The 13,447-nt window shown below is 38.3% G+C and overlaps 1 protein-coding gene and 1 pseudogene across 1 annotated transcript in view; both read left to right on the top strand.

Annotated features, from left to right (window-relative positions):
• The window catches only part of LRIT3 (leucine rich repeat, Ig-like and transmembrane domains 3), a 29,939-nt gene that overhangs the window by 4,931 nt on the left and 11,561 nt on the right, over positions 1 to 13,447 (top strand). Inside the window, exon 2 of the mRNA XM_012436565.3 lies at positions 1,572 to 2,044. Coding sequence (XP_012291988.2) covers positions 1,572 to 2,044 — 473 coding nt within the window. The remainder of the gene's footprint in view (positions 1 to 1,571; positions 2,045 to 13,447) is intronic.
• Positions 2,262 to 12,274, top strand: LOC105726059 (suppressor of cytokine signaling 6-like; annotated as a pseudogene).

Here is a 13,447-nt window from a genome sequence, read left to right as displayed (position 1 = left end):
TTTTTCTTTTTTCTTTTTTTTTTTTTTTTCTATTTTGAGATGGAGTCTCACTCTGTCTCCCAGGCTTGAGTGCAGTGGCGCAATCTTGATTCACTGCAAACTCTGCCTCCTGGGTTCAAGCGATTCTCTCACCTCAGCCTCTGGAGTAGCTGGGATTACAGGCATCCACCACCACACCTGGCTAATTTTTGTATTTTTAGTGGAGATGAGGGTTCGCCATGTTGGCCAGGCTGCTCTCGAGCTCCTGACCTCAAGTGATCTGCCTGCTTTGGCCTCCCAAAGTGCTGGAATTACAGCCGCCTTGCCCAGCTGGTACAATGTTGTTTTTCTATGCCTGTTTTATATGTGCCAACAAACAAGATCAAAATGTGACTCGCTCAAGGTCAACTCCTAGTTTCTGGTTTATTCCTTAGGCAGAAAGCAATGTGCAAGTCACGTTGTTAAAACAGAGCTCAGCTTTAAACGTGTACTGTGAACACTTGTTTTTTTCTTTCGCCTATATAAATTATCCTCTTAAAAAGTATTGATTTATGATTTTAACAGGCAATTCTTTTAAAATGGGCCATTTCCTAAACAGGTGCACTTTGAAGATGGACAGAAGTGGTGTTGAAAGGTGGCTGCAAAACCCACTAGTTGGGTGACCTTGGGAAGTTACTGAATGCTGGTGGGCCTCAGTTACTTTCCATGTAAAACCGAGGTTATTGACAGTAACAGCAAACACCTACTGAGTATATATTATGTGCCAGGAAGTTGTAAAGCTTTACATCCATTGAAACTAATCATCATAACAGTGCCATATGGGAAAATGAGGTTGAGACACTGGTGAAGTGGCTTTACATGGCCACAGAAGAGGTGGCAGACCTTAGACCCTGGATTGTTTTGATCCAAGATCAGTGTGACTCTAAAGCAGGCACTTTTACCTGTTACCCAATATCTGCCTCCTGGGGTTGTTGTGATGATTAAATAAAGTCATGGATGTGACCTTGTTGAGCAGGGCTTGCATGTAACGATCTTCATAAATATTAGGTTGAACCACATCAACTTGCTGATATTTGATTATTTTTTACTATCTTGGCTATTTCACATGGTTCAACCTAAAAGTAGCTGCTGTGATGAAGAAGAAGATGATGCACTATTAGAGAACAGGTTAACCAGAATAAATATTTTTTGAACACTAATAGGGAATAAAAATTTATATATATTGAGATGGTGTCTCACTTTGTCACCCAGGCTGGAGTGCAGTGGTGCGATCTCGGCTCACTGCAACCTCCACCTCCTGGGTTCAAGCGATTCTCCTGCCTCAGCCTCTTGCGTAGTTGGGATTACAGGTGCCTGCCACCACGACCAGCTAATTTTTGTATTTTTAGTGGAGATGGGGTTTCACCATATTGGCCAGGATTGTCTCCACTCCTGACTGCAAGTGATCTGCCCATCTTGGCCTACCAAAGTGTTGGGATTACAGGCATGAGCCACCGCCTGGCTGAAAATTGATATTTTTCAAATGAGAAATATTTTTTTCAAATGGGTGTTGGAGAGTGAGTTTCCTCACATTGCTCTTTTTGTGACACTAGGTTGGTGCTGTGTAATGACATGGATATGAATGAGCTCCCTACAAACCTCCCCGTGGATACCGTGAAGCTTCGCATAGAGAAGACTGTCATCCGCAGAATCTCCGCAGAGGCCTTCTATTACCTAGTAGAGCTTCAGTACCTCTGGGTGACTTACAATTCTGTGGCCAGCATTGACCCCAGCAGCTTTTACAACCTGAAGCAGCTGCATGAGTTGCGCTTGGATGGAAATTCTCTGGCTGCTTTTCCTTGGGCATCTCTGCTGGACATGCCCCTTCTGAGGACCCTGGATTTGCACAATAACAGAATAACCAGTGTGCCAAACGACGCACTCAGGTATCTGAAGAACCTTGCCTACTTGGATTTATCAAGCAACAGACTCACCACATTGCCACCAGATTTCCTGGAGAGCTGGTCTCATTTAGCTACAACACCTTCTGGAGGCTTGAACCTTTCCCCAAGCAGGGTCATTCTTGGTGAGCTTGCGAGCCTCTGGGCTTTTCATCTGTAGATAGTCTGCTATGCATAGCTTTTGTTATCCAGTCTTTTAAAATCTATTGGATTTGGTTTTTTTACTTGTGATTGCAATTTTAGTGGAATAGTACCTTATTGGTTAACCTAGGTCAAGTTACCTCTTTCCCCTGTATAAATTGTAAGGGCTGTGTGTGTGTGTGCATGCCTGTGCGTACATACATGTGTGAAGAAAGTGGAGGAGAACTTGCGTCAGAAATGGAGAGAGGACCATTTCTCTTAAAGAGCCTCCAGCTGAGAGACAGAATCCACCAACCTGCATAGACTCTAGTGAGCACAGTATTCTCCATACTCTGGTACAAACTTCTGCTCAGTTTGCTTTTGAACTCTTCATTAGGTTCTTTCTGGCGTCTTTATGCGATAGCAGTGGCTTCATTAGTTAGGAAGAATAGTGTCTACATTTCCTTAATCTAAAAAGAAATGGTGGAAACACCAGTTATTTTACTGGCCCCAAATGGTTCTCCTAACTGATTTGGTCTCTTAGTTTGGTTGTGACTAGTTTTGGAATTTTGAACTTGGCCTTGTTTAGGTTCTGTTAGGATTCTTTTTTTTCTTTATTATACTTTATGTGCAGAATGTGCAGGTTTGTTACACAAGTGTACTAGTGCCATGGTGGTTTGCTGCATCAATCAACCTGTCATCTACATCAGGCATTTCTCCTAATGCTATCCCTTCCCTAGCCACCCACCCCAGCAGGCCCCGGTGTGTGATGTTCCCCTCCCTGTGTACATATGTGCTAATTGTTCAACTCCCACTTCTGAGTAAAAACATGCAGTGTTTGATTTTCTGTTCCTGTGTTAGTTTGCTGAGAATGATGGTTTCCAGCTTCATCTATGCCCCTGCAAAGGACATGAACTCATCCTTCTTATGGCTGCATAGTATTCCATGGTGTATATATGCCACATTTTCTTTATCCAGTCTATCATTGATGGGCATTTGGGTTGGTACCAAGTCTTTACTATTGTGAATAGTGATGCAATAAATAAATGCATGCATGTGTCTTTAGAATAGAATGATTTATAATCCTTTGGGTATATACCCAGTAATGGGATTGCTGGGTCAAATGGTATTTCTGGTTCTAGATCCTTGAGGAATCACCACACTGTCTTCCACAATGGTTGAACTAATTTATACTCCTACTAACAGTGTAAAAGTGTTCCTGGCCAGGCGTGGGGGCTCATGCCTGTAATCCCAGTACTTTGGGAGGCCGAGGTGGGCAGATCACAAGGTCAAGAGATTGAGACCATCCTGGCCAACATGGTGAAACCCCATCTCTACTAAAAATACAAAAATTAGTTGGGCATGGTGGCACCAGCCACCATGGGAGGCTGAGCCAGGAGAATTGCTTGAACTTGGGAGGCAGAGTTTGCAGTGAACTGAGATCATGCCACTGCATTCCAGCCTGGCGACAGAGTGAGACTCCATCTAAAAAAAAATCATTCCTATTTCTCCACATCCTCCCAGCATCTGTTGTTTCCTGACTTTTTAATGATTGCCATTCTAACTGGTGTGAAATAGTATCTCATTGTGGTTTTGATTTACATTTCTCTAATGACCAGTGATGAAGAGCTTTTTTTTTCATATGGTTTTTGGCCACATATATGTCTTCTTTTGAGAAGTGTCTGTTTATATCCTTTGCCCACGTTTTGATGGGGTTGGTTTTTTTCTTGTAAATTTGTTTAAGTTTCTTGTAGATTCTGAATATTAGCCCTTTGTCAGATACATACATTGCAAAAATTTTCTCCCATTCTGTGGGTTGCTTGTTCACTCTGATAATAGTTTCTTTTGCTGTGCAGAAGCTCTTTAGTTTAATTAGATCCCATTTGTGAATTTTGGCTTTTGTTGCCATTGCTTTTGGTGTTTTAGACGTGAAGTCTTTGCCCGTACCTTTGTCCTGAATGGTATTGCCTAAGTCTTCTTCTAGGGTTTTTATGATTTTAGGTCTTATGTTAAAGTCTTTAATCCATCTTGAGTTAATTTTTGTATATGGTGTAAGGAAGGGATCAGTTTCAGTTTTCTGCATATGGCTAGTCAGTTTTCCCAACATCATTTATTAAATAAGGAATTCTTTCCCCATTGCTTGTTTTTGTCAGGTTTGTCAAAGATCAGATGGTTGTAGCTGTGTGGCATTACTTCCGAGGCCTCTGTTCTGTTCCATTTGTCTATATCTTTGTTTTGGTACCAGTACCATGCTGTTCTGCTTACTGTAGCCTTATAGTACAGTTTGAAGTCAGGTAGCATGATGTCTCCACTTTGTTCTTTTTGTTTAGGATTGTCTTGGCTATATGGGCTGTTTTTTGATTCTATATGAAATTTAAAGTAGTTTTTTCTGATTCTGTGAAGAAAGTCAGTAGTAGCTTGGGATACCATTGAATCTATAAATTAGTTTGGATAGTATGGCCATTTTCATGATACTGATTTTCCCTATCCATAAGCATGGAATGTTTTTCAATTTGTTTGTGTTCTCTCTTATTTCCTTGAGCAGTGGTTTGTAGTTCTCCTTGAAGAGGTACTTCACGTCCCTTGTAAGTTGTATTCCTAGGCATTTTATTCTCTTTGTAGCAATTGTGAATGGGAGGTCACTGATGATTTGGCTCTCTGTTTGTCTATTATTGGTATATAGGAATGCTTATGATTTTTGCACATTGATTTTTTATCCTGAGATTTTGCTGAAGTTGCTTATCAGCTTAAGGAGATTTTGGGCTGAGATGATGGGGTTTTCTAAAGATACAATCATGTCATCTGCAAGCAGAGACAATTTGACTTCTTCTCTTCCTGTTTGAATACACTTTACTTTTTTCTGTTGCCTGATTGCTTTGGCCAGAACTTCTAATACTGTGTTGAATAGGAGTGGTGAGAGAGGGCATCCTTGTCTTGTGCCAGTTTTGAAAGGGAATGCTTCCAGCTTTTGTCCATTCAGTATGATATTGGCTGTGGGTCTGCCATAAATAGCTCCTATTATTTTGAGATACAGTCCATCAATACCTAGTTTATTGAGAGTTTCTAGCATGAAGGGGTGTTGAATTTTATTGAAGGCCTTTTCTGCATCTATTGTCTATTGAGATAATCATGTGGTTTTTTGTCATTGGTTCTGTTTATGTGATGGATTACGCTTATTGATTTGTATATGTTGACTAGCCTTGCATCCCAGGGATGAAGCTGACTTGATTGTGGTGGATAAGCTCTTTGATGTGCTGCTGGATTCAGTTTGCCAGAATTTTCTTGAGGATTTTCACATCGATGTTCATCAGGGGTATTGGCCTAAAATTTTCTGTTTTTGTTGTGTCTCTGCCAGGTTTTGGTATCAGGACGATTTAAGACTGGTTCAACATAATAGCTGGAAGATACTATTTCCCTACCTATATTTCTAAGTTTCCTGGAAAGTAATTCTTGGTTCTAATAGAATTACCCAATGGAGTAATATATTAGAAAATAAAATTCAATTACTATATTGCAATTAATAGCTTTCTAATGATCAATTACTAATATTACTATGAAGAAGCAATTTATAGAACATTCATATTTTTTCCTTGGGAGTTAAATCTGGATAGGAACTTAGGGATCAAAGGGAAAAGGTTATGAAATTTTACTAGCCATAGGAAGTTACCTAAACAGTTTTAACTGCATTTTGGGGTCCAGATTTTTTAAAAGCAGTAACATGAAAATACTTTTGTATAACATTAGATTGTAAAAACAGGCTATGCAACTGTATAAAAAGCATGAACATAACTATTTAAAAATGTGCAAAGACAAAGACTGAAAAGAAATTCACTAGCTGGTTAACTGTTTTCTTTGTGTGACAACTTTTCATTTTTTTAAGTTTCCAAAATGTTCTGCAATGGTCATGCATTACTTTTATAAAGATAAAAATAATCATGATAATAAATAACAAAGGATAGTTTGAAGCATGTTGAGTGGCATCTGACCTTAGCAAAGCCATGTTTGATATGTTACCAAAAGAAGAAAAAGAGAGGACCAATTGATGTGGATAAATCACACACAGAAAACTCAGTTTTTTCATGTGGAGAATGGTGATGGTAGGGCTTGCTCTATTTTGTTCATAGGACTGTAATGAGAAGAAATTGAAATATTTTATGTAGCAGTTCTTTAGAATATAAAGTTCACAGTCTCTGAGATTATGCTTTTAGATCAACGATTATCTATAGAAGCTGTGACTGGGATGGGAGTGTCCTATAAAGACTTCTTTGTTTCGCCTTTTTGTTATTCCAACAATATTTGAAACTTTTAGTTGCATCACTGAATGTAGTGATGAGAACCAGTCCTAGCTTTTCTAGAACATAGTGTTTAAGTATAGCAATTCTATCTTTCCAGGTGTCCTGTAGAATTTGCTTCTGTTCTGTTACAGTGGGATATAGTCTACTTTTATTTAATTTTTATTACTCTCTGTTGATTATTGTTAGCAGATGGGGGTTCTATTTGTAATAATAATACTAATAGTTAATTTGATGGAATTACTCAATGCCAAGCTAGTTCTTATACTTGTGACTTCTAGTCACAAGTATATAAGACTTCTTATGCTATGTGACTATGATAAGTATATCATAGTATAAGACTTCTTATACTGTGTGACTTCTAGTCTCACATTAACTCTATAGTAAATATCACTTCATCCCCATTTTATAGATGAAAAAATAAGACACAAGTTAAGCCACTTGCCCAAATTCTCTCATCATATAGTGGTGGAGCTGGGTTTTGAGGACAGGCCATCTGGCTCCAGACCCCAAGTCCTTCTCCCCTTCTTTATAATGTGAAGTATATAGTAACAACAGATTTCCTTTCTTCATACATTCATTACTTTACTGACCGCTTTAGATCATATATGTATGCAATAACATTAAGGTGATGCTCTTCAATTACTCTTTCTCTTCTACAGGAGTAAAAACATCAACTTAGTAAAATTGTCATTTATCGTATCCGTGAAAACTTAAACTATTGCCCTGCAAATAAACATTGGAATTAACTATAAAATTAGATTTTGATTTGCAATACAGGTAAATTTCCATGGCCTCTTTCTCAAGATTAAGCAAATATTTACACAGGCATATTCTGTAAGGCCTTGACACTGTTTGTCTTGGAGAGAAAGGTCTGCAGTAGGAGAAAACATAAAATGCTGTTTTTGGGTGTTGTTTTACTTGTACCCAAATTTGCTCAATCGTAAACATGGGCTCTTTTCCTATTTGAAATGGAGTTTGCCTAAAGGTCAGTGGCAGCCCTAGTATTTCCAGACTTTTCTAAAATTGTGTCAATTTAGTTCAAAAAACACATCAACCTCTGTAGATGTGCCACATCCTTTTTCTGATTTGAGGAAACAAATTCACATAGTTAAGGTTTGCGCCTTGCTCTAATCCTCACCCTTTTTCTACAGCTAGTAAGAAGGCAGAGTCAAGCTTCAAATTTACAGTTCATCTCCAAAGACATCACTCCTTAATTTTTAAAACTTTGTTTTTAATTGAGACATTGAGGTATACTTTGGATAGGTGAAATGCAGGATTGTAAGTCTACAATTTGGTAAATTCTGATAAAGGTATAGCCTTACATAACTCACACCATCATCAAGATACAAAATATTTCTATTACTCCAGAAAGTCCTGTGTTTCTTTCCAGTCAATCTTGCCTCACTGTTTTGAATTTTCTTTGCTATAGGCTAATTGTGCCTGCTCTAGAATGTTATATAAATGGAATCATACAAGATGCACTTTTGTGCCAGGCTTCTTTCTCTCAGCATTATGTTTTTGAAAATCATCGATTCTGTTGCATGTATTGGTAGTTCCTTATTGAAACATTGTATTCAATTGTATGAATGGAGCAATTGTTCATCCTTTCTCCTATTGTTGGACACATGGGCTGTTTTGAGTTTGGGACCATAATAAATTAAGCTTCAATTAACATTCTTGTACAAAGCTTTTTGTGGAACATGTTTTCATTTCTCTTGGATAAATTCCTAGGATTGAAATTGCTGGGTTATAGAATGGCTGTATGGCTGGGCGCAGTAGCTTATGCCTGTAATCCAGCACTTTGGGAAGCTGAGGCAGGCAGATCACTTGAGGTCAGGAGTTTGAGACCAGCCTGGCCAATGTGGGGAAACCCTGTCTCTACTGAAAAATATGAAAATTATCCAGGTGTCATGGTGTGCACCTTTAGTCTCAGCTTCTCAGGAGGCTGAGGTAGGAGAAACCCAGGAGGCGGAGGTTGCAGTGAACTGAGATCATGTTGCTGCACTTCATCCTGGGTGGGAAAAAGAAAAAGAATGACTACATGTATAACTTTTAAGGAAACTACCCATTTTTCAAAGAGGCTGTATAACATTATACATTTTCACTAGCAATGCATGACAGTCTGGTTGGTCCATATCCTCACCAACACTTGATGTTGTTGGTCTTTCTCATTTCAGCTATTTGGGGATTCGGTGGGTCAGGAAGCGGTTTTCATTTGCTTATGGGTCACTGTATATCTTCCTTTATGAACTATCTTTTGCTTAATTTTTAAGGGTTATTTGTCTTTTTTTCGTGATGGAATATAAGTCTATTGTCTGTTATAGCATTATGAATATTTTTTCCAAAGCTGACTTGCCTATTCAGTTTTCCTCGTGTTTTTGGTAAGAAAGGTTTAAATTTTGATGACATTTGATTCATTAGTTTTTTCATTCACAGTTAGTGCTTTCTGTGTACCACCTAAAAAATATTTGCCTACCTCAATATCACAGATACGTTATTTTCTTATAGTTTCAGCCTTTATACTCAATTTTTAGCTGTCTATTCTTAGCTCTTATACTTACAGTTATCCATCTAAAAATAGTTTTTGAGTATTGTGTAAAGTAGGGGTTGAGGTTTATATGTTTGCAAACACATGTCCACTTGTTCCAGCACCATTCATTAAAAAGATGTAGTTCAGGCACGATGGCTCACGCCTGTAATCCCAGCACTTTGGGAGGCTGAGGCAGGTGGATCATGAGGTCAGGAGTTCAAGACCTGCCTGGCCAAGATGGTGAAACCCTGTCTCTACTAAAAATACAAAAATTAGCTGAGTACGGTGGTGGGGACCTGTAATCCCAGCTACTTAGAAGGTGGAGGCAGGAGAATCACTTGAACCTGGGAGGCGGAGGTTGCAGTGAGTCGGGATCGTACCACTGCACTCTAGCCTGGGCGAAAGAGCAAGACCCTGTCTCAAAAAAAAAAAAAAAAAAAAAGATGTTCCTTTCCCCACTGAATTATTAAAGACTGTTGTCTCCACAAAGCTGAGTAGGCATGGTCTGTACCTGCAAGAGCTTATAGTCCTCAGAATAACTTTTGCGCAAGAATTTATTGCTCACTTTTCACACACAAAAAAGCACATTTAGTCCAACTATTCTGATGCATATAAATATTATTCTTTTAGAAAAGATAAAGTTCACTTGTCCCCCATCCAAGAATAGTTATATAAAGTAAACTAATTAATGCAAATTAGTGTAATTGTGGTTGATGTGTTGCCTTGAAGGAATGCAGTGCAAGTAACAGTTTAACTTGAGAGAGTTCTCTTACCTTTGTCCTCGGAAGAAAAAACACTTAAATGTATTCAGTTCTCGGTCACTACTTTTATTCAGGTTTTAAAAATTGTACCTTTGACCTTAGATGTTTCAAGTTGGAATAAATAGACATTTTATTTTTGAGGGATTTAAAAATATTTACATAACTTTTAGATATAACCAGTTAAAATCAATTTTTTAAAGAATTTTGTTTTACTATTAATACATTTTTAAATAATTTCAAAGCATGAAATAAATTGTTAATGTTATAGCTCTTGAATCTTTTCCTAAACATATATACTCCAGATTTTGCTGCTTTAACATTTTTAAATTTTATTTTATTTTATTTTGAAAGAGTATCTCACTTTGTCACCCAGGTTGGAGTGTAGTGGCGCAATCCTGGCTTACTGTAGCCTCCACCTCCTGGGCTCTGTTGATCTCCCGACCTCAGCCTCCTGGGTAGCTGGGACAACAGGCAAGTGCTGCCACCCAGCTAATTTTTGTATTTTTTGTAGAGACAGAATCTCGCCATGTTGCCCAGGCTGGTCTTGAACTCCTGACCTCAAGCAATCTTCCCACCTCAGCCTCCCAAAATGTTGGGATTACAGGTGTGAGACCACGTGCCAAGAGCAAGCCAATTCACTGAAGAGCTTGGCTTCTCATAACAGAGACCTGCATCTTCACCTGGATGAACATGTGCCTGTCGTTATTGGACTTATGCCTCGGGACTACATTCAGTAGACTGTGCCTTTAGATGAGGGGATGTATCCTTTGGAAGGATCACGTAGCTATTGTCTGGACAGTTCTTCTCGCATGGAAGTCTCTGTGGTTCCTCCTCAAGTGGGAAGGTGCTGTTTCCCCGAAGTCTAGAGTCAGGTAGACCAGGACCTAGTTGTTGCCCCAGAGATCTTTGTGAATCAGTCTGTGAATGGCTTATTGATTGGCACCACGGGGGTCATGTTGCAGAGCCTGAGAGCGGGTCACAATGATGTCCCTCCACTCCCACCATTGCTACCTCCAATGCAGAATAATCAAATCCCAAGGAACTTCAGTGGACTTACTGGCATGGAGGCCCACATGACAGAAAGTACGTGCTGTCATTTGAATATTGATCCTAACTCTGTTCCTGGGGTTGCAAGAGTTTGACTCAGTGCAAAGTAGTGGTCCCATGCTTGTGTCAAGCCTCACAGAGGAGCTGAAAAAACTTGCAAAACAAGGATGGTATTGGGGACCAATCACACGATGGAAGGCAGAAGGGAGCCCAGCAAACGTGCCAGATGGTTCTTTTCTTGTCCAGGACAGTTCTGACGACCGTTACCTTTTAAGCTTGAGCTTTTGCTCCCATGGTAAAACACTTCACATTAGAATTGAGTGCTTAAATAGTAGGTTTAGCTTTTATGAACAGCCAGATGTGGAAGGACATACGTCCATAGTTGATCTAATTGAGCATTCAATCAGGGACTTTGAAAATGGAGCTTTTTGTTATTCAAGGTCTTGGCTGCCTGGATCTGCGACTTACGCAGTCAGACTCACCAACCCAGTGTCCTGGTTCATGCTGGTGCGCTCACTGCAGTACCTGTGTTGTTTTGTCATACGTCAGTATACCAGGATAGACTTAATTCAGAAACTGCCTTTGCCAAACAAAATGAAGGATTATTTACAGGAGAAGCAGTACTGAAAGACTGAGAACCCTGCATCTTGCACTCTGGGAATAAGAAAAAGAGATTGAAATACAGTTTACAAACTTTCATTGCTATCAAAACCTTTTGCTGCCATAACTATTTCAGTTTTAAGGGTAAAAGAGTCATCAATTTGTTTAGGGATGGGGAAGTGTCAGCAAGGTGTCTTGGGTTTCTTTTGATTCTTTAAAAAGGGAAGTCTTGAGGTTTTAGAGGTGTGAATTATCTTTCATCAATGTGCAGAATAATCACAATGTGAATTATTATATTCTCCTCGATGTCCCAAGCCCAGTCCTTTGCTGCTATCCACTGTGATTTTTATGCATTAAAGGCACATTTCATGTATATTTAACCCTAAGTAAAGTTGAATGAAACTTACAGAATGGAAATTGCTATGTCTTTTTAAATGGCCCATTTTCAAAAGATAGTGTTGAATAAGCATACCTGTGTGATAAAACACAGAATTTACATATACACTGAAGGTGAGTTTTTAATCTCCTACTTTAAAAAAATTTATTTAGAATCATGAATTTACATAATCTTGGATAACGGAACAGAGATCTACAGCATATCTTTTAACAACACTTTTTTCTAAATTATTTCTGAGGTTGTGCTAATATTTTTGGTTGTGAAAAGTTGAATTTTTCTGTTGCCTTCGTTTTCACCTTATAGTTTGTCTATTTTAATAAATGGCCTTACATTAAAAAATTGTAAAGAAATGTATACCACCAATTTAGAAATTGTTGCCTTTTCTGTAATTAAACTCGGGTACAAATTGGCATAACATGAAAATCTATGGAACTAGAATTATTATTAAATAAATATTAGACAAAAAAAGTAAAAAGAAAAAATCTGGCATAAGTTGAAGTGTTTTCAAAGTGTGAGATATTTTATACATATCATATAACTGAATAAATTTGATGTGCCGGCACACTTAGAAATTAATCTTAAAATCAAATAATAAAAAGCTATGATGAGCGCAGCTTTTATATATAGAATATTGACACAAATTTATAGATGTAAGATGTAAGTAACCTTTTATTTCAATATAAATGTTTTAGAATCATTCTATTTATGAATTCTTACTATATTAAGGTGGGTGTTTACATGTTTTTTTTCTAAATCTTTTGATTGCTTTTATTTAACTTAAAATATTCCAACTCCTCCTCTTAGGCACTATGATAACATATCTTTGCCCTGGAGGACACTTGCCCGTTTGTGTCCTGTGCTCTTCTCTTCGCTGGTTTTATCTTTCACTCAGGGAGCAGACACATGATTGGATCCTCACTTTGAGATTTAATTATCTGTGGGAGGCAAACCATATATTTATTTCATTGATTTCTTGCAAACCACAGCTCACAATTCTGACAATACCAATTGATAGCAACATTTTTAATCTTTTATAACTTTTTGTAGAGGTTACTGGAACATTACACAGCAACTGACTTGATTAATTTGTTAAACCGTGTGGGTCACAGTGTAACAATCTAATCCCAAATCTAGTTCTTTATAATATTTAAATGTGTATAAGGCAAAACTGGTTAATGTAAAAAATATGTGTACAAAGTAAAATAAAACTACTGAAGGGATTTCAGCCTTTGGAAGAGTTTTAAAATTGTAGTGATTCCCCCTTCCCTCCATTTTAATAAGTAAAATCAGATATATTGTTTATAAAAGGAGAATTGACTACCTTTACTCTTGACCTTTACTCTTTATTGTAGTCAAAGTTGATAAACTGGTTTCATTTTGTATGATATTCACATTTTAACTGTGTATCAGTGTAGACATAGAAAAGTCACAAACTTGAAAGATTTAACTTTTAAAAATAAACACTATTGGGCTGAGTGCAGTGGCTCACGCCTGTAATCCCAGGAATTTGAGAGGCCAAGGCAGGCAGATCACCTGATGTCAGGAGTTCAAAACCAGCCTGACCAACATGGCAAAACCCCATTTCTACTAAAAATACAAAAAATTTGCTAGGCGTGGTGATGAGCACCTGTAATCCCAACTACTCAGAAGGCTGAGGCAGGAGAACTGCTTGAACCTGTGAGGTGGAGGTTGCAGTGAGCCAAGATCGCGGCCACTACACTCCAGCTTGGGTGACAGAGCGAGACTCCGTCTCAAAAAAAGCACTGTTAGGACAGTCT

This window comes from Aotus nancymaae, unplaced genomic scaffold (assembly GCF_030222135.1).
Source record: "Aotus nancymaae isolate 86718 unplaced genomic scaffold, 86718_ANA_hifiasm-v0.15.2.pri h1tg000033l, whole genome shotgun sequence".
Taxonomy (NCBI): domain Eukaryota; kingdom Metazoa; phylum Chordata; class Mammalia; order Primates; family Aotidae; genus Aotus; species Aotus nancymaae.
The sequence above is the reverse complement of the archived record's forward strand: the minus strand, read 5'-3'. Positions and strand labels throughout refer to the sequence as shown.